The sequence below is a fragment of the Danio aesculapii genome, chromosome 8 (genome assembly GCF_903798145.1).
Source record: "Danio aesculapii chromosome 8, fDanAes4.1, whole genome shotgun sequence".
Taxonomy (NCBI): Eukaryota; Metazoa; Chordata; class Actinopteri; order Cypriniformes; family Danionidae; genus Danio; species Danio aesculapii.
In genome coordinates, this window is record NC_079442.1 from 54,226,229 (window position 1) to 54,254,141 (window position 27,913).

At 37.5% G+C, this 27,913-nt stretch overlaps 1 protein-coding gene across 2 annotated transcripts in view; it reads right to left on the reverse strand.

The window, feature by feature from the left end:
- Positions 1 to 5,573: 5,573 nt before the first annotated feature.
- The window catches only part of lrrc2 (leucine rich repeat containing 2), a 148,010-nt gene continuing 125,670 nt past the window's right edge, over positions 5,574 to 27,913 (reverse strand). The window contains exons 2-11 of one of the 2 annotated variants that reach the window (XM_056464221.1): positions 17,761 to 17,788; positions 16,912 to 17,063; positions 15,171 to 15,289; positions 14,699 to 14,754; positions 14,460 to 14,616; positions 12,914 to 13,050; positions 12,210 to 12,355; positions 10,697 to 10,849; positions 9,011 to 9,138; positions 5,574 to 6,614 (exon numbers count right to left, since the gene is read on the reverse strand). In XM_056464221.1, coding sequence (XP_056320196.1) covers positions 6,565 to 6,614; positions 9,011 to 9,138; positions 10,697 to 10,849; positions 12,210 to 12,355; positions 12,914 to 13,050; positions 14,460 to 14,616; positions 14,699 to 14,754; positions 15,171 to 15,289; positions 16,912 to 17,054 — 1,089 coding nt within the window. In that variant the 5' untranslated portion in view covers positions 17,055 to 17,063; positions 17,761 to 17,788 and the 3' untranslated portion in view covers positions 5,574 to 6,564. Of the gene's footprint in view, positions 6,615 to 9,010; positions 9,139 to 10,696; positions 10,850 to 12,209; positions 12,356 to 12,913; positions 13,051 to 14,459; positions 14,617 to 14,698; positions 14,755 to 15,170; positions 15,290 to 16,911; positions 17,064 to 17,760; positions 17,828 to 27,913 lie in introns of those variants that run through there. The other variant, XM_056464220.1, reaches the window with a different exon arrangement.

A 27,913-nucleotide genomic window follows, 5' to 3' on the forward strand; every position in this document is an offset into this window, starting at 1 on the left:
ACATATATATATATATATATATATATATATATATATATATATATATATATATATATATATATACATATACATATACATATATACACGCAAATACATAAACCTATATTAATTATTATTTAACCATAACAAAAATAAAAGGTTGCAAAACCTCAATAAACTTCCATAACTTATGCAAAACTTCCATACTTATGTAAATGTTTAAATATGAATAACTATTTTGTGTTTGAGGTGAGCCATTTACTCCATTTCTTTTCAAAGATCTGCTTTTCGTCATTTAATTTGGACTGATTATTTCTGAAAACAAAACAATAATATTTGCTTGTCTAGAAAATGCTTCTTGATTTAAGAATTTGTAGATATTTAGACTAGAAACGAGACAGACTCTTGAGTAAGAAAAGCTTTTTTTTTTTGCAGTGTGGGTCCTGTCATTTATTTGTGATCAACTTTAACCTCTGCGCTAAACCTGTACAGATGCAATAATTACGAGTGTTTAAACATGCAGCGCACAAAGCACACATAATCACAGTCTTTAGATCTGATGCAGCTTTGATAGATGAAGTATTATCAACAAAAATTAATATATACACTGCAAAAACATGCTTTTTTTAACTAGTTTTTAGTCCAAATATCTAAAGATTCTTAAATCGAGAAGCATTTTCTGGACCAGCACAATATATTGTCTTGTTTTCAGAAATAATGAGTGAAAATGAAGTGCGATTTAAGCAAAATAATCTTATTTTAAAGCAAAAACAAGATTATTTCGCTTGTTTTAAGGAGGAACTCACTTCATTTTGACTCTATTTCTTTTTTTATTTATTTATTTTTTGGCTTGTCCAGGAAATGCTGCTTAATTGAATTAGATACGTTTTGCCTTGTTTTTTTAGTCCAAATAAGCATATTTTGCAGTGTAAGTCTGCGTTTTAACACAGAGCTGCTACCTCACAGTTCATACACAAGACTTGTTTTAATGCCTTTTTGTTTATTAATGTGGCAGTTCACCCAGAAATGTACATTTGCTCATTATTTTCTCACACTCGGGTGTTTCTAAACTTTTATGAGTAACTTTAGGAGGATATACTGATGAAAAATAATGTGCATTTCATTTCTTTTATGGATATCAATGATTATTTGTTTACACCTTTTTTGTGCTTCAGCAGAAGAAAGAAACTCACACACTGCAAAAAAATCACTTGGAGTTTTTGTCTTGTTTCTAGTCCAAATGTCTAAAGACTCTTCAATCAAGAAGCATTTTCTGGACAAGCTCTTGTTTTCAGAAATAAGTTAAAATGAAGGGAGGGTTTTTTTTGTCTTAAAACAGGCAAAACAATCTGAAAATTATAATGATTTTAAATAAATTTAAGTCAGAAAAGCTTTTTTGCAGTGTAAAGGTTTACAAAAAGTTGAATGTGAGAAAATCATGAGTAAATGTTATTAATTTGGCTGTACTGTGACTTTACGTCCTGCTATCATTACAAATCAAATGGTTTTTTATTTAAAACTAGCTTTAATGATTCTTTGTTGCTTCCTAACAGAGCAGCCTCTTAATTAATCTTGTGATTTGTTTAATTAAAGTGTTTTTTGTTTGCATTGTGAAGCTAGTTTGAGTTTATTTACATGTACCAGCATTTAATCTGTGATTTGACTGATTTATCATCATAAACTGCAGCAAAACGCGGTTTATTTCTGTCTTGTTTGTCCAAATATCTAAAAACGTCTTAAATCAAGAAGAATCTTCTAGATGAGCAAAACATAATGCTTTATTTTAAAACACGCTAAATAATCTGTCGTGTTTTAAGTTAAAAATATGATTATTTTAGATTGATTTAAGGGGAAATAAATCACTTAATTTTGCCGTATTATTTCTGAAATTTAAACTACTTTTTGCTTGTCTAGAAAATGCTTGGATCTCGATTTTAAACAATTGTATAGATATTTAGACTAAAAACAAGACAAAAAATCCAAATCTGAATCAATGAATCAAATTTGCAGTGAAAACTGTCCATTTCTCAGTTAGTTTTTGTGCCTTGTTTTCCAAAGATGTTTATAAATACATAAATTAAGATAAAATAGTGGAAGATATTAAAGGGATGGTTCACCAAAAAATGACCATTTACAGTTGGTTTAATTTCATTCATTCATTTTCCTTCGACTTAGTCCCTTTATTCATCAAGGGTCACCACAGCGGAATGAACCGCCAATTTATCCAGCATGTTTACACAGCGGAATCCCTACCAGCTGCAACCCAGTACTGGGAAACACCCATACACACTCATACACTACGGCCAGTTTAGTTCATCAATCTTCCTATAGCGCATGTGTTTGGACTGTGGGGGAAACCGGAGCACCCGGAGGAAACCCACACCAACACGGAGAGAACATGCAAACTCCACACAGAAACACCAACTGACCCAGCCGGGACTCGAACCGGCGACCTTCTTGCTGTGAGGCCACAGTGCTAACCACTGAGCCACCCACTTGATTTAATTTACTTAATGTTATTTAGGATGATTTGTTTTGTCTTCAGCAGAATATTGAAGAGGATTTTTTTATATAATGGCCATCAGTGGTCACCCATTTTTGAGATTAAAAATAAACGCATACTAACAGTCCAAATCAGTTAAGCTGATATAGATAAGCTGAGCTCATAGGAAGCAAAATATATGTAGAAGCTATAAATTACACATTATTTATAACTTTTTAGCTTTAATCCACAGCCTGGGCAAACCAGTGAAGTGAGCACCAGTTTAGCTAATTAATATTGCTAATAATGTTCAGTATTGTGCAGGTAAATTAAATGAACGGTACATTTTACTGTAAATAAGCTGTGATATTGTAGATTGTTGTGAACTATCCCTTTAAGATCAAGTATTTTCAGAAAATAAAGTGATTTTTAAAACTAGAAAACCTTTCACCAATGAGGTCTACCTACTAAGAAACCCAAATAAACCCAAACTGCAACATTAAAAAAAAGTGTTGCATGCAAAACTGTTGCAAACAATTTATTTGGGTTGAATTTAAACAAACAAATGAAATTGAATAATGTTCAACTTAATTTTTTACGTTAAGTGGTTGTAAACAATTAATTTGTGCTGAATTTAAACAAACAAATTGAGTAAATCCAAGGAATGATCTTTGAATCATTTTTTCAGTTTGTTTAGTTTTGTTGTTTGTTTTTTCTTTTAGTCCAAATATCCTTAAATCAAGAAGCGTTTTCTGAAAATATTGTTGTATTTTCAGAAATAATGCTTTAAAGTTATGGACAATATTATTTCAATCTGAAAACAAGTTTTTCTTGTTTTAAGGAAAAACTTGCTTTATTTTGACATTATTTTTGAAAATAAAACACAATTTTTACAAAAAGTTTCTTGATTTTTACATATTTAAAATAAAAATAAGCAGTTCTAATCAGGAAACGCTTTTGTTAATTATTTTGCATTAAATTGCGACGTTCTAGTTAATGTATTTTGATTTATTTGTTTATTTGTGGTGGAAAACAATGCAGAAACACTGAGTTTTTTTGTAGTTAATAATGAGCTACACTCCTAAATCTGTGTTAGTTTCTGCTTTTAGATGCACGTTTGAATGTCTGTAGCGTTACAGATGCATTTGAGCAGCACACAGAAGAGCAAATGTTTTAATTGCCAATTTTGGGGACCTGCTTATTAATATGCATACTTGAAAACTGTGTGGAGCGTAGATTAGAATCTGCACTGCCAAAAAACGATTTTCATACTAAATTATTTTGTCTTGTTTCTAGTCCAAATGTCTAAATATTCTTAAATCAAGAAGCATTTTCTAGACATGTAAAAAAAACATGGTATTTTCATAAATATTGAGTCAAATTAAATTAAAAAGGAGTTTTCCTTAAAACAAGCAAAATAATCTGCCAATAGTGTAAGCTAAATAATCATGTCAAAAGGAAGAACAAGATTATTTCTCTTCCCCCATTACCAGATTATTTAGCTTGTTTTATGGAAAAACACACTTCATTTTGACTCATTATTTCTGAAAACAACACTATATTTTTTGCTCGTCTGTATGCTTCTTGATTTAGGAGTTTTTAGATATTTGGACGAGAAACGAGTCAAACTCCAAATAAAGCAAAGCAGTTTTTGCAGTGTGTTTATGCAATCGGTGCTGTAGATGCCCACATTAAGGACTGGAGCAGCTCCAAACTGAATTTCTCAATGTTTTCCAGTGAACTGCACTTTGTTTTTAATGAATAATTGGGCTTCGGTGCCATCCTTCATGTCTATGCAGTCGTGGGTTTATGGAGATTGTACTGACAGTGTTGGGGAAAGCTACTTTTGAAAGTAATGCATTGCAATATTGAGTTACTCCCCTAGAAAGTAACTAGTTGCAATACTTAGTGACTTTTTATGGAAAGTAATGCATTACTTCACTTGAGTTACTTTGGCATCACTTTTCCTTACCTTTGCTGGGGATTGATCTGTTTAGGAACTTGGAGGGGTTTTTATTTAATAGAGGAGCTCTGCTATTACCAATGCACTGTATAACCTTCATTTATCTTTAAAAAACACATTAAACAATAATAATGCAGGATAATGTTATCATCTGAGAACTTCCAGAGCTCTATATACAGATTAATGAAAGTTTAAAGCAAAGTGTTTGCACTTTCTGTCTTATTAGTGCAGTAAAATCAGTGTGCATTGAGACGATAATCCCCTTTTGATGCGAGATTCAATGTGACTACGTAAATTTTAATTCAGCAATTATTTTTTTTAACTTGCTTTACATTTAGGCCTGTCACAATAATCAATATATGAGCTTCTGGCACAACACATGGACATGAGCTCAATCATTTTTGGTGATGTAATATATATCACCCATACATAAACAAATCTAGCAACATATCAGCTGCAACATCTCCATCTCTATTGGAGGATTCAGTGTCAGGATGCTTGATAAAACCATGTAGCATGTACTATAAATGACTATAGTATATATTTATGTGTGTCTGACGACTGAAAATAGATCTGGCAGCACTTTTTACCTTGCATTATTAGTTTATTAACTTGAAGTATTTATTTAGTATCTGCGTTTTCACCTTCTGATTCCAGTGCCTCATTATTAAATAGTTAAAATGACAATAATTAAATATTATTAATTATAAAATATGTTCTTTGGAAGAGTATACTTGCATTGTGATGATATTATATTGTCATTCTGGCATTATATGTGGCATAAAATGATAATAATATTGTTTATTGCTGTGTATTTTGGTGCAATATATCCTACAACAAACAATCGTGACGGGCCTAATTACATTTTTAAAAAGTAACTCAAATATTATCACTTTATTTATTAAAAGTGATGCATAACTTTACTCTTTATTTAAAGCGGTAGTATTATTACATATCTGGTGTTACTTGTAATGCATTACCCCCAACACTGATCATTTCCTGATGCGTTCAGTGCACATGAAGCATTCATTTGCTGATGTTTGTTACCAGTGAGCTTTTCATTGATAAATGTTTCAATAAATCACTTCATATTCCAGGATTGGCTTCAGTCTGTGTGGCATTGCTGTAAATTACTGGCAGAGGGCGAAATGCATGAGAAAGATTTAATCACAATACAGTAATATTACACTTGATAATGATGATGATGATATGCATTATAAAACACTGACATCATCATGCTGGGAAGCGTTTGGTCACATCAAATCAAACTAAACAATGGAGAGCAACTCAGAAAAGCACATCCAATTAGGATTGGGATCTAGAAAGAAGAATTATAAATCAAAAGAGTCATTGATGCCTTCTTAAAGGGGTCATGAACTATTTTAGTGCTTTATTTTGTACTTTTCTCTACTTATAATGGTAGATTTTTACATTAAAACATCATAATTGATAAGTTATTGCCATTTTTGTGCTGTTTTTGACCCTCATCACAACACTCACTACAGAAATGCTTACTTATAAGCTTTTTTGTCTTGTTTCTAGTCCAAATATCAAACACATAATTATTAAAAATTGGATATTTGGATATCCAATAATATAATGTCCATTAATATTAATAATAAAGTCGCTATTAAGTGAGTTTTTTTCCTTAAAACAAGTTAAATAATCTACCAGCAGGTTAACTAAAATAATCCAACCATAAAAATAATCTCACTTCCCCCATTGGCAGATTATTTAGCTTGTTTTAAGGAAAAACACACATAATTTTGACATTAATTCTGATATTAAAACAATATTTATTTACGTATATAAAAGAAATGTTAAATATTCAGCCTAGAAACAACACAAAACTCTAAGAAAAGCATTCTTCTGCAGTGTGTACGCTCTTATATATCCAAAGGTCAATGCAATATTGATTTCTCAGTTCATGAGCCATTTAAATACGTTTACATTACATTTAGTCATTTAGCAGACACCTTTGTCCAAAGCAGCTTACGGATAATTCTTAAGTGCCGCTACAGAAGAAATCCAAACCCTCAAACAGCTTGTTAATGTTGCACTTCTGATTGCGTGAGGAATGAGAAACTAAAGCTCAGCCGTGGTTGAAACACACTGGAGTAAATCTGCAGTCGATGTGCTTCTACAGCAGGCAGCTCAGAGACACTTTGGTGGTGTATGAGGGCTGAGTGTCTGAAACAGAGAGGGGTTCCAGATGCATTTATACACTAAAACACATTAATATAGTATGACATGCTCACACATTGAGCTGGATAATATTACGCAATCAGATTACAAAAATCAAGTAATTGTGATTGGAGTAAACTACTTTTTTAAAATACTTGTAATCGTATTATAGTTACTCTTAAGGATTACATTATTATTATTATTATTATTATTATTATTATTATTATTGACACAGTAGCAGGAAGTTATTACAATTGATTATTTTCATTGTTTGTTTGTTTTTGTTTTTTTCAGTGCTGGGCAAAGATGAATCGGAATTAATCACATCCAAAACATGTTTCTTTTGACAATAAACGTGTATTACACTCACTGGCCACTTTATTAGGTACACCTCTTTAACTTCTCAGTAATGCAAATTTCTAATCAGCCAATCACACGGCAGAGGCTCAATGCATTTAGGCATGTAGACATGGTCAAGATGATCTGCTGCAGCTCAAACTGAGCATCAGAATAGGGAGGAAAGGGGATTTAAGTGACTTTGAACATGGTTGTTGGTACCAGATGGGCTGCTCTGAGTATTTCAGAAACTGCTGATCTACTGGGATTTTCAAGCACGACCATCTCTAGGGTTTACAGAGAATAGAGGAAGAGGAAATATCCAGTGAGCGGCAGTTCTGTGGGCGCAAATGCCTTGTTGAGGTCAGAGGAGAATGGCCAGACTGGTTCCAGCTGATAGAAAGGCAACAGTAACTCAAATAAGCACTCGTTACAACCGAGGTCTGCAGAAGAGCATCTCTGAACACACAACACGTCCAACCTTGAGGCGGATGGGCTACAGCAGCAGAAGACAAACATGACAATGAGTTCACTGTACTCAAATGGCCTCCACAGTCACCAGATCTCAATCCAATAGAGTACCTTTGGGATTTGGTGGAATGGGAGATGGGCATCATGGATGTGCAGCTGACAAATCTGCAGCAGAATCTGGAGCAAAATCTCTGAGGAATATTTCCAGTAGCTTGTTGAGTCTATGACATGGAGGATTAAGGCAAAAGGGGGTCCAACCCGGTACTAGTAAGCTGTACCTAATAAAGTGGCCGGTGAGTGTATATTACACATACTTAAAAACAAAACTATACAAAACCTTTTTTTTTTTTTCTTTGTCACATAGATATTTACATTTATATATAATTTGTATCATATATATTTTATATCTAAATAAATATTTTCTGAAATATTTGCAGTTATGCGTGTATTTACATTCAATTATTAAAAAAATATATAATTTTTAATGCGATTTAATTGTGATTAATATTTGCCAACACTAATATATCACCATCAGGCAGGAGTATACTTCTCTAAAAGGAGCTAGGTCCAGTAGATATTTACAGTTGGGTTTCTTTACAAGCTTTAAGTCGTATTTTGCTCATGTACATTGGATGCTCCTGCTGTTTGAACATGTTTTGATTGGGAATTGTTTCATTTAAATACCATTTTATTTGATTATCATTAACTTTATTGTTTAATGTTTGTTTATTTGTGTGGTGATCTGTGTCAGCTATTGCTATGAACCAAATTGCCTGTAGGTGACAATAAAAAAAATTCCAGTCCTATATATAAATGAATGCATATATGGGTAGTATTGGATTACTTTTATCATGCTGATTACATTTCATAAGTAATCTAAATGTAATCCAAAGGTAGATTAAATTACCATAATGTGCAAGCTAATGGTATTACATTACTAGCCAAATATCTTGTCACGTAATCTGTAATCATTAACTGAGTATAATTCAAAAGTAATCTAAATGTAATCCAAAAGTAGTCCGATTACATTACTATAAATGTGTAATCTAAGGTATTATTTTACTAGCTAAAAATCTTGTCATGTAATCTGTAATCATTAACTGAGTGTAATTCAGAAGTAATCTAAATGTAATCCAAAAGTAGTTAGATTACATTACCATAGATGTGAAATCTAAGAGATTATATTACTGACCAAAAATTGTATAATGTAATCTGTAATCAGTAACTGAGTACATCTCAAAAGTAATCTGAATGTAATCCAAAAGTAGTCAGATTAAATTACCGTAATGTGCAATGTAAGGTATTATTTTACTGGCCAAAAATCTTGTCATGTAATCTGTTATCATTAACTGAGTATAAACCAAAAGTAATCTAATGTAATCCAAAAGTAGTCAGATTACATTACCATAGATGTGTAATATAAGAGATTATATGACTGACCAAAAATTGTATAATGTAATCTGTAATCAGTAACTGGGTACAGCTCAAAAGTAATCCAAAAGTAATCCGATTACATTTTCCTAAATGTGTAAATCAAGAGAAGTTTTTAAGAAACGTCTCCTTTTAAAACGCTTGATTATGTCAATATTCCTCACCTCTGTCCTGAAGAGACTCGATGTATGTCTTCATGAACTCTTTCTCATGCGTGTCCTGAGCTTCTGCATCCATGTTCATCTCCTCTTCATCTTCAGCTTTTACAGGGTTGTCATACAAGCGGATTAATCTGCAACAGAAGCACGCGTTGATCATGTATGATGGAAAGCGTTTTGATGGACAGACAACAGCAGCTGCTTTATTCCCCGAATCTAAAAATAACATCCCGGAGGATCAGGACATACTGAAATATGCAGCAGGTCTGTAGGGGCGTTCCATCAGTGGGATTCATGAAGGATAATTCATTAATTTGCGTTTTAATGATCATCGGTTTTATACAGTGTTGCTAAAAGGACATGGATGTGCTAAAAATGAGATTGAGGAATGCTAAAGTATTGCCTGAGACTGGAATATTTATTTTCCAGATAAAGACATAGTTTTGAGAGAACACGACGTTCATTATGAGTAAAAACAAAACAAAAAGCGCTTTGAAATGTAACGCAATACTTTTGCTTGAGCCCAGCAATGTTGATGGATTTAATGCAAAGCTTCTTTAAGGAAATGCAATGCTTGGTCACACTTTATTTTGATGGTCCTTTTGTTGAATTTAAGCTACATTGCATCTACATGCCAACTAACTCTCATTAGATTATAAGTAGACTGTTCGGTTGGGGTTAGTGTAATGTACATGTACTTACAAAGTTTCTTCTAGTCAGTTAAATGTCTGTTGAAGGAGCAGAATCAGCAGATATTAAACAGACAGTCTACTAATACTCAAATGGACCATCAAAATAAAGTGTCACCCAATGCTTTTTCACAAGTCAGTAAATGTTGGAGCAAATGCAAAGTTTTTTGGAAAATGCATGAATTTTCCCATGAGAACTCCATTGTTTTGAGAGTAAAGTTCTCAGGTTTTGTAGGTATGAACTGATATTTTTGGAGCGAAGGCAATGCTTTTGAATAAGATCACAGATGTTATTGGAGCAAATCAAATATTCATGGAAAAAAAAGTTTAGTTTGAGGTACGCAGAACAATTCCACAAGACTTCTGCAATACTTTTTGGATGAGCGCCCAAATGTTTCCAGAGCAAACGCAATGCATGTCTTTCTTGGAGAAATGCAGTAAGTTTGCACAAGATCACAGATGTTTTTGAAGCACTCCAAGATTCAAGACATTTCTTGCACTTGACAAAAGTTTTGGGAGTGAATGCAAAGTCACTTGAAAAATGCATCCATGTTTTTGCCCAAGAGAACAAATGTTTTGGGATTTAATGCAAAGTTTTGGGGGGATGCAAAGCCTTTGCACAAATAATTTAAGAGCAAATTTTGTACAAAACCTTAAACATTTTGGCAGTGGATGCAAATTTTGGGGGGGGTGCAGATTTATTGAATGGGATGACATATATTTTTGGAGCGAATGCAATCGTTTTAAATGAGATCACAGATGTTTTTGGAGCATATGCAGCGATTCTTGGAGTTGACACATTTTTTGCACAGCTAGTCAAAAGTTATTTGGAAAATGCATTCATTTTTGCACAAGAGAAGAGATGTTTGAGCAAACACAACCTTAAATGAAGAAAAGCTCAACTTTTTTTGTGTAAATCACCATTTTTCATGAGATCAAGTTTCCCCCATCTCCTATATGTGTTGTGTATGATCACACGGCTCAGTTGAGGACTCAGACGTACTTGATTTTGGGGTTGTCCACTAAGTGTGAGGGGAGGCTGTAGAGCTGGTCTGCGCTGATCACCAGCATCTTCAGATGGAGGAGGTTATTGGTGCTCATGGGCACGTAGCGCACCGCGTTTCTGTGCAGGAACAGCATCTCTAGAGCCTCCAGCCTGAAGGAGAAACACTCACAGCGTCAGGTGTGTCTGTGTGTGTGCACTTTTTGTAAGTATGTGTGTATGTCAGTGTGTGTGTTCGTGTGCATGTGTGTTTGTGTGTGTATAGGGGTTGGAGAATGAGACCGTGTGGTCAGTGTAGTGATGTAGGTGCTCTGTCTGCACGTGCTCCTCCTGCTGTTCAATCTTCACTGCAGCAGTAGATCAGAGTGTGAAGGCTTCATCAGCAGAGGAACAGCACACTTCTGCTGCATATCACATGCATGTCATCACAGTTTAAAAGAGGACAGATTGTTGGTGTGTGTCTTGCTGCGCATATGTGACCAAGACAGCAAATGTGTGTGTGATGAGAGAGTAATGTCCAGAGTAATGTCAGCAAACCCCGAAGAAGAAGAAGCACATCCAACTGGAGGAGCTGTGGAGGCCAGAGGAAGCTGTCTGAAAGGGTCGTCCGGCTGATAACCCTGATTTATCCAGAACACATCAGAGCACAGCTGATCCACTCACTGCAGGATGACATGTGCAGCTCCACTCTCCTGTTTCCAGCAGAACTGTTGGTCTGGAGCTCCACAGGGTGAATATACATGACCCAAACCTCACTCACTCCTGCCGATGCCAAATGCCGGTTTCAGTGGAGCAGCGGTGAAGATCTTGGGCTGTGGACGATGTGGAACATGTACTGTTCTCTGACGAGTCCACCTTCATTGTCTTTCCCACATTTGAGAGAGTTACAGTGTGGAGAAGCCTCAAGGAAGCGTCCCACCCAGACTGCTGATGCCCAGAGTGAAGCAAAGGGGATCACTGATGCTTTGGGCTCAATATCAAGGCGTTCCCTAGGCCCAATACTGGTGCCAAATGGAACGTCACTGCAAAGGACTACTGACCCATTCTGGAGGAGCATGTGACCCAATGAGTCCAACATTGTCTCCTGAAGGCGGTGGTGTGTATCAGAATGATAATCCACCAATGCACACAGCAGGACTGGAGACAGAGCGGTCTGATGAACATGAAAGTGAAGTTGATCATCACCTATGGCCTGCACTGTACCCAGATCTAAACATTATTGAGCACTTTGGGGAGTTTTGGAGGAGCGAGTCAGGAAAGGTTTTCCTCCAGCAGCATCAGTAGTGACCTGAACACTATTCTGAAGAAGAACGCCTCAACATCCCTCTGGCTGCTGTGCAGGACTCGTGTCTGCCATTCCCAACACCAGCTGATGCTGCATTGAGGAGGAGCTACACCATACTGATCAACTACTGCGCTCTAACACCAGGCCTTCAGTATCATTCTCCAACCCCTGTATATATATGTCTGTCCGTCCGTCTGTGTCTATGTATGCGTGTGTGTGTAGACTTACCGGTCGATGTCCTCAGGCAGGTCTTTGAGTGTGTTGTTGCTGATGTCCAGACACTTGAGACTCTCCATGCGCAGCACACAGATGGGGATGCTGGGAAACTTGTTTTCTGCCAAATCCAGGTGCTGGAGTTTCTTCAGATTACTCAGCTGAAACCAGAGGAATATCCCAGCTAACAACCGTAACTACAAACACTTTACTGACCTTTTCATGAGGAGAACATGTCCTATTACCTGCACGAGCAATAGCAAACACACACTTAAATTAGAGCTACGACTAATTCAATACAGCGCAGATTATTGAGCACGTTTTAAGGAAAAGAAATCACTTAATTTCCACTGATTATTTCTGAATGCAGAACAATATTGATTACTTGTCTAGAGAATGCTTCTTGATTTAAGAGTGTGTAGATATTTGTACTAGAAACAAGTCAAATCTCTTAAATAAGAGAAGTATTTTTTGCAGTGCTCTTAAATTCTCCACCCCAGAAATGTAAAATACCACTAACATTTTATTATTGTAAACCTTGCCGGAACGTTCAGAGAACGCTCTCTGTTAGCTGGGATAGACAAGCACATATTGTGAATGACTTCATTCATGAGGAGGTGTGTGTGTGTGTGTGTGTGTGTGTGTGTGTGTGTGTGTGTGTGCGTGTGTGCGTGCGTGCGTGCGTGCGTGCGTGCGTGCGTGCGTGCGTGTTTCTGTACCTCGAAGGGCAGCTCCGCCAGGTGTGTGTTTGCGGTCATCTCCAGGCGCTCCAGATTCACACACTCGCCCAGTTCAGCAGGAATGCTCAGCAGTTTATTATAATTCACATTTAATTCCCTCAGATTGACCAGTTTACCTGTGCAGGACCAGACATACACATGTGAATTAGCTTTGATATATTTATGCAACAAAAAGCTTTTCTTCGGTTTTGTCTTGTTTCCAGTCCAAATATCTAACAAATTCTAAAATCAAGAAGTATTTTCTGTAACACATTATAATAACTGCACAGCAGGAGTCATTTATTAAGCATTAGGAAGCAGCTCATCCATCATTAACTCTACATGAATAGACATCCGTGAGCAGTTGATTAATTCAGCAGTGTTTTTACATGTGTAATGTGTCTAATGAATGCATGTTCATACTTTCTTCACTACTAAATGAAATATTGCATCATTTACAGAGCAGTTTTTGAAGAATAGTTGGTGGATTATGACATCATTCAGAATGAGTTAGTGAATGATGAATTAATTATTCAAATTAACATTTATACATCTAATTATTCAGAAATCTAGTAATAGTTACTCTTAATAAATTCTTTATTAACACAACTTCATGCCGTTTACCCAAAATCTGATATTGTCATAAGCCGTGTGTGTGTGTGTGTGTGTGTGTGTGTGTGTGTGTGTGTGTGTGTGTGTGTGTGTGTGTGTGTGTGTGTCTGAGTGTGCTTGTTTTTGAGTGTGTGTTTGAGTGCATGTGTGCTAGTGTGTGCGTGTGTGTGTGTGTGTGTGTGTGTGTCTGAGTGTGCTTGTTTTTGAGTGTGTGTTTGAGTGCATGTGTGCTAGTGTGTGCGTGTGCATGCGTGCTAGTCTGTGTGTGTTTGTGTGAGGGGGATCAAATGTATATGAGTGTGAAAAAGTATTTGCCCCCTCCCTTTACTCATTCGTTTTCTTTTCAGCTTAGTCCCTTTATTAATCTGGGGTCGCCACAGCGGAATGAACCGCCAACTTATCCAGCACTTGTTTTACACAGCAGATGCGCTTCCAGCTGCAACCCATTTCTGGGAAACACCCATACACACTCATTCACACTCATACACTACTGACAATTTAGCCTACCCAATTCACCTGTACCACATGTGTTTGGACTTGTGGAGGAAACCGGAGCACCCGGAGGAAACCCACACGAACGCAGGGAGAACATGCAAACTCCACACAGAAATGTCAACTGACCCAGCCGAGGCTCAAACCAGCGACCTTCTTGCTGTGAAGTTACAGCCTACCCTCTTACTGATTTCTCATTTGATTTAGCATGTTTGTCACTTGTTGTTTCACTCAGGACTCTGTAGTTTTGGATTAAGCTTGTCTTTAATAATTAAATGTTCCTCTAAAAGCTGCACCATATGTTTACCTGCGTTCTCTTTGACTACAATTAGCTTGATGATCCGAAACACTAAAGTCTGACAAACGTGCAATAATAAAAGTAAGGGGGCGAACACTTTTCCCCAGCGCTGTGTCTGAGTGTGATCTGTGTTGTTTGTCTGACCGATCTCCACTGGAAGTTTGCTCAGGCCGTTTTTGGGGACGTCCAGCACCCGCAGCTCCACAAAGGCCTCGATGTAGAAGGGGATCTCCGGGATGCGTGTGCCGTGGATGTGCCACTCCCGCAGGAACGTCATGAACTGCAGATCTTCAGGTAATTTCTGCACATGACACACACACACACACTTCAGACACAAACACTGGGATGCATCTGAGAAAGTGCATCTTCAATCTGAGAATTACCATCCATTTCTGTCCGTTCAGCTCAAAGATCAACTTGTTGCTCTCTGTGTCGCTGTCTGCAGGAGGTCAGAGGTCAGATTAAAGGTTTAGGCGACGCAACTATATCTGTGCAGCATCAGCTGCAGTGTACTCTGCATGTAAAAAGGGTTACAATGCATGAATCCCAATCTAAAAATGGACAGTTCCCTAGTGTATTATCATGCTTTTGCTGTTTTATTTAAATCAGCAACAATTAAAGTGATGTTTTAATATTTGACTGTGTTTCAAGAGAGCTTTAACCAACATCAGAGAAGCATGCAGGTTAAAGCATTGAACTAAAGTGAAAGTAAATCCAGTTGAGCTCAAGCAGGTTTGGTGAAGGGTTGGAGTGTGTGTGCTGGAGGTCAGACTGGAGCAGGGCCATTGACTGCTTCATTATGATGTTAATGCATGATGGAGCTGTTTGTTGTGGTGTTTAGTGTGTGTGTGTTACCGCTGGTGTGTGTGTGCAGCTCCTGCAGTGTGGATCTCTCCAGATAAGTGTGCAGCGCCGTCACTTCTGTGCTCTTCAGCTTCCTGCAGGCGATACGGTACTGCCACTGCTGATCCACCCTACACACACACACACACAAACACACACACATCAGACATGCATGCATATATATACATGCATCAGAAACACACACACGGATGTTAGACACCAGACATACATGTATACACACACACATCAGACATGCATGTGTACACAAACACAGAATAATACTGCATAATATTCATTCATTCATTTTCTTTTCAGCTTAGTCCCTTTATTAATCTGGGGTCGCCACAGCGGAATGAACCGCCAACTTATCCAGCATTTGTTTTACGCAGCGGATGCCCTTCCAGCTGCAACCCATCACTGGGAAACATCCACACACACTCGTTCATTCTCATACACTACGGACAATTTAGCCTACCCAATTCCCCTATAGCACATGTGTTTGGACTGTGGGGGAAACCGGAGCACCCGGAGGATACCCACGTGAGCGCTGGGAGAACATGCAGACTCCACACTGCATAATATTATTAATCTTAATCAATCATGCGACAAATAAATATATATAAATATCACAAATGGCTCCAACACATACCCAAACACACATCTGCTGATCACACAACCCCAAATCAGGAAAGGTTGGGACAGTATGGAAAGCGCAAATAAAATAAATGCAAAAAATTTACTTCTCCGGAATCTCTCTGTACTGTTCAGCATTAATGGAGCATCACAGAAGAGCAGGTTATCTTTGCCAAGGGCACTGACACCAGCCTACACCATGACAGATTCTGTCTTTTGGACTTGTTTCTGGTCTGGATGATCCTTTTCTTCTCTTGTCCAGAGCACACGGTGTCCATTTCTCCTAAAATTCACCGGAAATACTGATTCATCTGAGCACAGGGGATTCATCCATCCCAGATGCCTCCAAGCCACTTCTGGACACTGTTAACATAGGGCTTCCTTTTGCCACAGTACAGTTTTAATCGTCATTTGTGGATGTAACTCTGTATTGTGGTGTTTGACAAAGGTTTACCGCAGTAGTCCTGAGCCCGTGTGCTGATCTGGCTTATAGATGAATGAGGATTCTTGATGCAGGGCCCCCTGAGGGGTCGGAGGTCACACTTGTTCAGCTTAGGCTTGCGCTCTTGTCCTTTACGCACTGAAACTCCTCCAGATTCTTCAATCTTTAATGATGTTCTGCACTGTTGAAGGTGAAATATCCACATGTCTTCCTCTCTTTCTCTGAGAAACATTGTGTTTACACAGTTCAATCCTTTCCTCTCGTATTTGTGATCAAACTGGCGATCCTCGGCCCATCTCTGCTCCTAAAGGACTAGACCTTTACTGATGCTGCTTCTGTACCAGATCATAATCACACTCACCTGTGGACATCACCTGTGTCACATCACATCATTATTCAGCAGTTCACCTGATCACTGCCCTAAACTGCTCCTGTCACTGTTTCTGGCCTGTGCTGCAGCTCTGAATGACAGGAGAGGATGGAGATTTACACATGAAGTGAAGCTGAGCAGACACAACAGCAAATATTTGTGTTCATATCATCTGCAATCAAACACAATCACTGCTTTCTGTCATTATTTACCTTTTCCATCCTGTCTCAACCTCTTCTGATTTGGGGTTATAATAATATTATTATTATTATTATTATTATTATTATGATGATGATGATGATGTTGACCTGGCCAGAGCACTTTTACTGATGCGCTCTTCCTCCTTCTTCTGCCTCTGCCTGTGTTTCTTCACTCGTCCTTCCCACAGGTCCCGGATCAGTGAAAGATCGTAAACAGGAATGTCAACAGCGACCCGCTCCGCCTTCATCATGAGGAGATGCTGAGGAGGAGACAAAACACAGGTAAAACACACACACACACATTCAATTATACACACGCAATCACTCACACACACGCGCCCATGCTCATATTCAATTATACACACAATCATGCGCACTCTCAATTATACACATTCAGTTAAGCACACACACACACACACTCAATTATACACACACTAGTACATACAGTCGCTCACACAGAAAGACAGACAGACAGTTACATACACTCAAACACTCAGTTACACACACACACACACACACACACACACACACACACACATACACCCAATCACACACTCAAAGACACCCTAACTCAATAACATACACTCATACACACTCAATTACACACACACTCTCTCACATGCATACACACTCACAAATACACTCAATTACACAATCTCTCTCGCACACATACACTCAATTACATACACAGCCTAAATTACACACACACACACAGTAATTTACATTCAGTTCTCGCAGTGTGGAGAACCGGACTCAGCTTTAAGTTGTGTATAGAGTTAAATACGGCAGATCTGCTGTAAATCTGAGCTGTTTCTCAATCAGATCTGTGTGTTATTGTGAGTTAGGTCTTCTGTTTGACCACTGAGCTCTCCAAGACACACACACATATACACACATGCACAGACACACACACTTCACCATCGTCATTAGTGTGTTAATGAGTTGAGAATGTTGTACCTGCGTCCGCGAGCAGCTCTGTGTGTGTGTATGTGTGTGTGTGTGTTCTGTCCGCTGTATCTGCTTGTTTACCTCAGAGCTCACTTTAGACCTCAGATGCTATTTTTACTGGGTGTGTGACTTGATGCCTGCTGTCTCAGTGTCTCGTTCACATGTTCACACACACACACACACACACACACACACAAAATTACACACATTCAAACACACAGAGACTCAGACACACAAACAGAAACACAGACACATGCTGTACACACAGAGGTCAGAACATAGTCACGAGGTTCAGATGTTCAGCCTGAGTTCCTGAAAGGAGTTTGACCTTCAGCTGAAAGGTCGTGAGGTGTCACATGTTCTCCTGTTGACTCACTGCACACTAATGATTCATCACTCACTTACAGCTCTCATTTTCACACACACACACACACACACACACACGCGTTTACTATCTAAATGGGAGCATGCGTAATGTCTAAAAATTTTCAAAAATCTCAAAATAATTCTTAGCAGATATTGTTTTCAGGAATTATGAGTCAAAACTGAGAGAGTTTTTCCTAAAAACAAGCAAAATAATCTGAAGTGAAGTGTGGTTTAACCCATACTCGAAATAAGCTCTCTGCTTTTAACTCATCCAGGTAGACACACACACATTTTGAGTGAGGAGTGAGAGCGTACACATATATATACACACACACACACGCACACACACACACACAATGAGCAAACACCTGGAACAGTGGGCAGCTATTGCTCATGAGTTTACACTCACCGGCCACTTTATTAGGTACACCTGTCTTACTGCTCGTTATCGCAAATTTCTAATCAGCCAATCACACGGCAGCAGCTCACTGCATTTAGGCATGTAGACATGGTCAAGACGATCTGCTGCAGGTCAAAGCGAGCATCAGAATGGAGAAGAAAGGGGATTTAAGAGACTTTGAACGTGGTTGTTGCTGCCAGACGGGCTGCTCTGAGTATTTCAGAAACTGCTGATCTACTGGGATTTTCACGCACAACCATCTCTAGGGTTTACAGAGAATGGTCCAACAAAGAGGAGATATCCAGTGAGCGGCAGTTCTGTGGGCACAAATGCCTTGTTGATGACAGAGGTCAGAGGAGAATGGCCAGACTGGTTCCAGCTGATAGAAAGGCAACAGTAACTCAAATAAGCACTCGTTACAACCGAGGTCTGCAGAAGAGCATCTCTGAACACACAACACCTCCAACCTTGAGGCGGATGGGCTACAGCAGCAGAAGACCACACCGGGTGCCGCTCCTGTCAGCTAAGAACAGGAAACTGAGGCTACAATTCACACAGGCTCACCAAAACTGGACAATAGAAGATTGGAGAAACGTTGCCTGGTCTGATGAGTCTCCATTTCTGCTGACACATTCAGATGCTCGGCTCACAATTTGGCCTCAACAACATGAAAGCATGGATCCATCCTGCCTTGTATCAGCGGTTCAGGCTGGTGGTGGTGGTGTAATGGTGTGGGGGAGATTTTCTTTGGGTCCATTAGTACCAATTGACAATCGTGTCAACGCTACAGCCTACCTGAGTATTGTTGCTGACCATGTCCATCCCTTTATGAGCACAGTGTCTCCATCTTCTGATCTCAGACTGGTTTCTTGAACATGTCAATGAGTTCACTGTATTCAAATGGCCTCCACAGTCACCAGAGCTCAATTCAATAGAGCACCTTTGGGATGTGGTGGAACGGGAGATTGGCATCATGGATGTACAGCCGACAAATCTGCAGTAACTGTGTGATGCTATCATGTCAATATGGAGCAAAATCTCTGAGGAATATTTACAGTAGCTTGTTGAATCTCTGAAGGATTAAGGCAGTTCTGAAGGCGAAAGGGGAACAACCTGGTACTAATAAGGTGTACCTAATAAAGTGGCCAGTGAGTGTACATGTACATATTTGTAATTCCAGTGGTTGAAAAATATATATGCAAGTGGCCATTTTTGCAATATTTTGACATGTATGTTGCATATGTGTACTTTTCATTAATGTACTTTGCATATATTTTCATGTATTATTCTTCCACATGGGTCACTGAAGTGCATTATGAGATGTCAGCTTGTAGTGTCTGAATGGTCCACTAAGGGTCAGTAGACTTATACAAATAGAAGACATACAATTCTGATACAGGGCAATATATGCAAATGTCATAATAACAGAATTATAAGCCCCCTGTATGTTTTCTCCCAACACTCTAAACTAGTATCAGCTTAAAGTGACATTTAAAGGCTTAACTAGGGTAATTAGGGTAAAGTTAGGGTAATTAGGCAAGTCATTGTATAACAGTGGTTTATTCTGGAGACAATCCAACACTAATATTGCTGAAGGGGCTAATAATATTGAGCTTAAAATGAGTTTAAAACAATTAAAAACTGCTTTTATTCTAGCTGAAATAAAACAAATAAGACTTTCTCCAGAAGAACAAATATTAGAGGAAATACTGTGAGAAATTCCTGAATCTGTTCAACATCATCTGGGAAATATTGGAAGAAAAATAAATATTTCACAGGAGGGTAAATAATTGTGTGTGTGTGTGTGTGTGTGTGTGTGTGTGTGTGTGTGTGTGTGTGTGTGTGTGTGTGTTATATTGATTATATTTGAACATATATGAGCATATTTGTATGTCCACTGATTGAAAAAAAAATGAGCAGACGTTTATGCATTATTTTAAATGTTGCATATGTGAAGTAAACTTTATATATGTAAAATCCAATCATGAACTTGTATCTCATATTTGTAATTCGCCCATATTTCCACGTAGGATTTATTTTTCCATATGGGACAGTGTGGGACGTGAGCCTGTAGTCTCAGTGGTCCACTAGGGGTCAGTAACTTCAAGATTTAACTATTTGATGAAGTTGCATTAGTAAGATACATCTTTAAGCTGAATACTAGTGTCTTGAAGAATATCTAGTCTAATATTATTTACTGTCATCATGACAAAGAGAAAATAAATCAGTTATTAGAGATGAGTTATTAACACTATTATGATTAGAAATGTGCTGAAGAAATCTGCTCTCTGCTAAACAGAAATTGGGGGAAAAATAAACAGGGGGGCTAATAATTCTGACTTCAACTGTATATAATTATTATATTGCACTGTATGATTTTTCCCGATGGGTCATAATGGGATATGAGCCTGTAGTGTGTGTGTTGTCCACTAGGGGTCTGTAGTCATATCCGCAGTAATAATGATGATGATGATGAAGACAGCTCTGGGTAAACTCTGAATGTCAGCATGCTGAAAGAAGATCAGTCTCCGCTTCATCTGATATCTGCTAATTTGCTAAAGTTGGCGAGTGTGTGTGTGTTTGTGTGTTTGTCTGAGCTTCATCTCCATGTCAATGACTTCAACTTCAGGCCCCATGCCAGAAACACACACAACCACAGAAACACACACACCGTTACACCATTCTTCTTTACATTTCTTCACTGCAAACTCTAAAAACAAGAAGGATTTTGTAGAGAAGCAAAAACTATTTAGTTTCAGAAATATTGAGTCGAAATTAGATGAGTTTTTAATTAAAACACGCAAAATAATCGGCTTATTTCAAACCAAGAATAAACTCATTCAAGCCACCCCGTTGGCAGATTATTTGAGCTTTATTTCATGCTTTTTGCTTTAATATTTTGGACATATTTGGATTAAAAACAAGGCACTTTTTGTCTCAGTCTGCTTACCAATGTAAATATTTTTACTTAAAAGTTTTGTTGATGTATAAATGACTGTTTCTAATCTGATTCAGTGAAGTTAAATATGGTATTGAACATATAAATAAAGTCACGGACCTCATCTCACGTCATCTCTTCATCTCTCTCCGACTTTATCTCAAACGTGAGGCTATATTTTACAGCTCTATCTACTTTCTCAGAATGTGCTGATTTATGTCTCACAATATGGAGATACAAACTTATAACCCCAAATCAGAAAAGGTTGTGACAGTATAGAAAAGAAATAAAAAAAGAAAGCAGTGATTTATTAGAGAATACAACATTGCATGACAACAGTTTTTTTTACATGCTAGACCATCGATTTCTGTCTACCGAAATGGTTGTAAATACATGTACAGAACAGAAATCATCCTTAGGACATATTAAAAAAAGATCATTTTTTATACAACAACAATTATAATAATTATAAATATAAAAATATAACGTGAAGAAAGGAAGAAAAAGGTGTCCTTTTTCTCCGATAGTTCGCAGAGTTCAGTATGGCTCATTATTGAGGAATTAGAGGCATGACAGGAGACCATCTCTTTAGGAGAATAGTATTTTTAGGTCGTAATGCACATGTTATTTGGTCCATTTGATACAGTTCCCACAATTTTTGAATCCAGGCATTATATGATGGAGGTTCAGAATTTTGCCATCTGCATGTGATGCACAAGCTGCAGCAAGTAGGATTTGTAATAAGTACATTTTTGATCTGCCATCGAAGCCCTCACAATACCCCTAGCAGAGCAACTGTGGGATCCTCAGGAAATTCAGAATGGAAGATTTCCTTAAGGGCATTAAATACGGCTTTCCAATAGTTACTTAATTTAGGACCTGACCACAGAATATGAGTGTGGTTACCAATATTCTCTCCACATCTTCTCCAGCACTAGAGCAGGAAGGGTTCCATTTTGAAATTATGTGTGGAGATCTGAAAAATCTAGTTATAACCTTTCATTTGAATTCTCTCCAGATATTAGAACTGCACAATATCCACTCCACTGCAAACTTCCTCCCAAGTATCCAGAGATATAGTTCTATTCATTTCAGTCTCCCTTTATCTGCAAGGTGTTATTTGTATTCTCAGATAAGATTATTGAGTAACCTTTAGAGATTATTTTACTGGTCTCATGTGCATCTTTCAGAAACTGTTCTATTGTAGAAGGGGTTTTAATTCCTTCTATATCTTTATGTGTTGTGAGGAAATGTCAGAGTTGTAAGTATCTGAAAAATTCATATTTTGGGAGTGAAAACTCATTTCCTAATTGTTTAAATGATTTAAGTGCATCATTATGGAACATTTGATGCAGGTAGCGGAGTCCATATTGAGACCGTTTCTTGAACCCAATATCAGTATGAGATGGTATGAAACCCTTAAGGTATCCGATACTGGCTAGGGATGAAATATTCTCTGACACACCCAGTGATGTTTGTATGGTTCTCCATATTTTAATGTTATTTTCGTCCATTCTCCCAAACTGGCATTTTTTGATGATATATTAGAAAATAGGATTGGAGATACTCGGATAATCGGAGTGGAGATACTATAGTGCAGAGGTTTATATAACCATCAGGTCCTGGACTTCTTCATTTCAGAGATTGTCTCAATTATTTCACATTCATCAATGGCTTCGTCCAGGTCTTTTGCCATTGACTCAGTTAACTGAGTCAGTTTTATATTGTTTAGAAATGATGCTAATTTACTTTCATCTGAACCGGTATCTGAGATTTTGTAGAGTTTGGTAAAAATCTGCGAAGGATTCTGCAGTTTCATCCAGTTTAGTGAGGTGATTTTTAGAATTACTCTTTAATTTTTTGTATTGTATTTGAAGATCTTTGCTCTCTCAATCTAATCGCTAACATCCTACTGGCTCTATTACCATGCTCGTAATACCTTTGGTTTATAAATCTTAGATTGCCTTCTATCTTATTAGCAATTAGTCACAATCAGAAAGAGCTTTATTGCCAGGTATGTTCACACATACGAGGAATTAGTTTTGGTGACAGAGCTTCTACAGTGCAACAGCATTACAGAGACAGGATAAAAACAGATCATAAATATATTTTAAAAATAGAAGTAAGTAGTGAATGCAAATATACAGATTGACAAGTGTATGTACGTGTTTATTACTATATACAACGTTATATGTGCAGCTGTTATGTGCAAATTGGCATGTAAAGAGTGTTGTTAAATAAGTGTATATGTGTGTATAAAAGTGTACAGCAGTAGTGATGTTGGTTTCGCAATTATCATCATCAAGTGTTCATGAGATGGATTGCCTGAGGGAAGAAACTGTTTCTGTGTCGGGCTGTTCTGGTGCGCAGTGCTCTGTAGCGTCGACCAGAAGGTCAAAGTTCAAAGAGGCAGTGTGCTGGGTGTGAGGGGTCCAGAGTGATTTTGGCAGCCCTTCTGCTCGCTCTGGATAAGTACAGTTCTTGGGGAGTAGGAAGGGTTGTACCAGTGATTCGCTCAGCTAATCACTGGTAATCACTGGTAGTTTATTGTATTCCCTTCATGCATCTTTAATTTTATTTAGTAGTTCTGAATTTTGTGTTAGTTTACGCTGTTTTTCTAATTTATTGATTGCACATTCCAGGTTACGTTGTTTAGCTATCCTCTGTCTTTTCTTGGCGCATGCATATGAGATAATCCTACCTCTAATATATGCTTTTGCACAGTCTCATACAATTAGTGGAGTTACGTGTGAGGTGTCATTTATACTTAGATATAATTATAAACGAAATGAATTCATTATCATTGAGGAGCGAAGTGTTAAGTCTCCATTGTTTAGAAGTTTGCTTATGACTAGGCCCATATGGAATCTGTGAGCGCAGATTTCCGCAGATTTTTATCCCATCTTTAATTCTGTTTATTTACTGGAGTAAATGTGTGTAAATCTATATTTATTCAGTTTTTTCATTAATTACAGTAATATTATTGACTAATATGAAAATGTTCATCTGATTTATGTACAATGCAGTTTGTACAGGAATATTTTCAGTCTTTTAGTAGAGATATTATATGAGAGACTTGCTTTGTTTACCAAATGAAGTGAATCTAATTGGATTTTCATTTTAAACACTAAATTAAAATTAAGAAGGTATCATTTTTTATTTTACATATTAAGGTTTTAGTTATGATACTCCTAAAATCATTCAGCAGGAATCCGCAGATTTTTAGCAAAATTCTCAGCAGAAATGGTAAAAACGTGCGCAGATTCCGTCTGGCCCTACTTAAGACCGACATCCCATAATATTTCTATTAGTGAATGGTCCGACATGGTCATTGGTAATATCTTCATACTAGTTATTCTGTGAAGCTCATCTCTGTGAGTAAAAAATAATCTATTCTGGAGTAAGACTGATGGCTATGTGAATAGAATATGAAGTCTTATTTGGAAATTTGCTTCGCCATACTTCCACAAGTCCAAATTCTGAAGATTGAGATCTACTCATGTGCGAACATGGGGTATTGGAGATGGGTTGTCTATCTAAGTGTTGTGACATAATACAATTGAAGTCTCCTCCAAATAGTAATATTCCTGAGCTATGCTGTATGATTGTGTTAGCTTTTTTAATAAAAGCCGATCTATCCTAGTTTAGAGCATATACGTTCATTAGCGATATGTCAATGCCATCTATAGAGCCATTCAGCAATATAATTCTACCCTCAAGATCTTTATGAATATTTACTAAGTTGAAGAAACAATAAATAATTAAGTAATTGCTTGGAGGCATCTGGGATGGATCATCACACAGTGGAGACGTGTGCTGTGCTCAGATGAATTCGTGTTTCAAGTATTTTTAGGGAGAAATGGATAACGTGTGCTCCAGACCAGAGAAGAAAAGGATCATCCAGACTGTTTCCAGCAACAAGTCCAAAAGCCAGAATCTGTCATGGTCTGGGGTTGTGTCAGTGCCCTTGGCAAAGGTAACTTGCTCTTCTGTGATGCTCCATTAATGCTGAAAAACATAGAGGTTTTGGAGCACAATATTCTGCCTTCTCTTCAGCATATTTCAACAAGACTAATCAAAACCACATTCAGCACACATTACAGAGTCCTGCTGCAGAGAAAGAGGAAACGGGTATTGGACTGGCCTGCCTGCAGTCCTGACCTGTCTCCAATAGAGAATATGTGGCGCATTTTGACGCACAAAATGCAACAGCGGAGACTATGTACTGTTGCCCACCTTAAGACTTGAATGCAGGAAGAATGGGACAGAATTACCCCTGAAACACTTCATCACTCTGTCTTCAGTCTCTAAACGTCTTTTAAGTGTTGTGAAAAGGATTGACAACATTACAAAGTGCAAAATGCTTAACTGAGACAACTTTATTTGACGTGTTGCAAGAACCAACATTGGAATAGTGTTAATTCTGAAAAACAACAACAACAAAACCATAATGATCATGAGGAACACTTTAAATAATGTTTGTTGTATTGTCTACAATCAAATATAAGTCAAAGTAAATTTAGAAATCACTACTTTTTAATTTTATTTGCGATTTTACACTGTTAACAATTTCCTGTAGAATCTACTGTAATTATCTCACAGTAGTTCACCAGTAACTTATCATAAATCAATTACAGCAGAAGTACTGTATTTACATTTACAGTATCTTGCAGAATTATATCTTTACTGTAAAATATACAGTAATTTTCATGATGCGACTTTAAAATAGAGTAAGGTACTGCATAACTGTAAGGTGTGATTATAAAAAACTGAATTAATTCATTTTACCATTAGCGACTGCATACATTCACACAGAACAAGCAAAGTAATCTACTATCAGGGTGCTTTTGATAAAAGTTTATTCAGCTTCCGTTATTGTCAGATTATTCTGCTTGTTTTAATGATAAACTCACTTCATTTTGACTCATTATTGCTGAAAATAACACTATATGTTTTACTTGTCTAGAAAATGCTTCTTGATTTTAGAGTTTTCAGATATTTGGACCAGAAACAAGACACAAACTTTAAGTAAGAAAGGCATGGGCGGTTCTGAAATCCTCCATCCAGCAGAGTTTATTTTAACACAATGATTCAGTGCAGCTGTGGCCGACGTCTTCAGTGTCTTATATCATAATTACAGTTGACTGAGACTGAAATAGAGCTGCGTTTAAGACCCGCAGATCAGCAGCAGTCACGGCCAGCACACATTCACTCTCACACGGCCGGATCCGCTCTGTGCCACACACACACACACATTCTCCAGATCCATGCTGCCTTGTGGAAAAGGGCAAGAGAAAGAGCAAGTGTTAATGTGGCGTAATGCATCTGAACAATACAACAGATCAGGAGCACAAATACAAGATCTGCACAGAAACACACACACAGCTGAAACCGCCTCGGTTCATGTAAACACATGCACAGCTCTTTATTTAACCCCCTCACTGTCCGTCAGCAGGACGCTTCAGCTTACACTTCAGAAAATTCTTCGCTTACTTGGAGTTCTTGTCTTGTTTCTAGTCCAGATATCTAAAAATACTGAAATCATGAAGCATTTTATGGACAGGTAAATAATATAGTCTTGTTTTCACCAATAATGAGGCAAAATGAAGTGAGGTTTTCATTAAAACAAGCTAAATAATCTGATGATGGAGTAAGGAAGATAATCTGATGTCAAAAGAAAAACAAGATTAATTTATCCATCTGTTGGCAGATTATTTAGGTTGTTTGAAGGAAGAACTCTCTTCATTTTGACTCATTATTTCTGAAAACAAGACGAAATGTTTTGCTTGTCCAGAAAATGCTAACTAATTGAAGAGATTTTAAATATTTGGACTAGAAACAAGACAAAAAAATCATAGAAAGAAACAGGTTTTGCCGTGTTAACACTAAGATGTAAATACATGTAAAGTAAACCTGTTTCTTATTTCCATCAAATTAAAACAAAATCAAGCAGCTTTAGTGCAAACTGCTCCAGAACACAAGCTTTCTGGGTTTTATATGCAAAACAATTATATCATTACAAAATAACACAGTCCGAACACACACGCTATAGATGAAGTGATGAACTAAATTGGCCGTAATATATGAGTGTATGAATGAGTGTGTATGGGTGTTTGCCAGTACTGGGTTGTGGCTGGAAGGGCATCCGCAGTGTAAAACATATGTCAGAAAAGTTGGTGGTTCGTTCCGCTGTGGCGACCCCAGATTAATAAAGGGACTAAGCTGAAGAAACACATACGCTATAGGGGAACTGATGTAGTGTATGAGTGTGTGTGTGAATGAGTGTGTATGGGTGTTTCCCAGTGTTGTGTTGTGGCTGGATGGACATCCGCAGTGTAAAACAAATGATGGAATAGTTGGTGGTTCGTTCCGCTGTGGCGACCCCTGATTAATAAAGGGACTAAGCTGAAGAAACACATGCGCTATAGGGGAACTGATGAACTAAATTGGATGTAGTG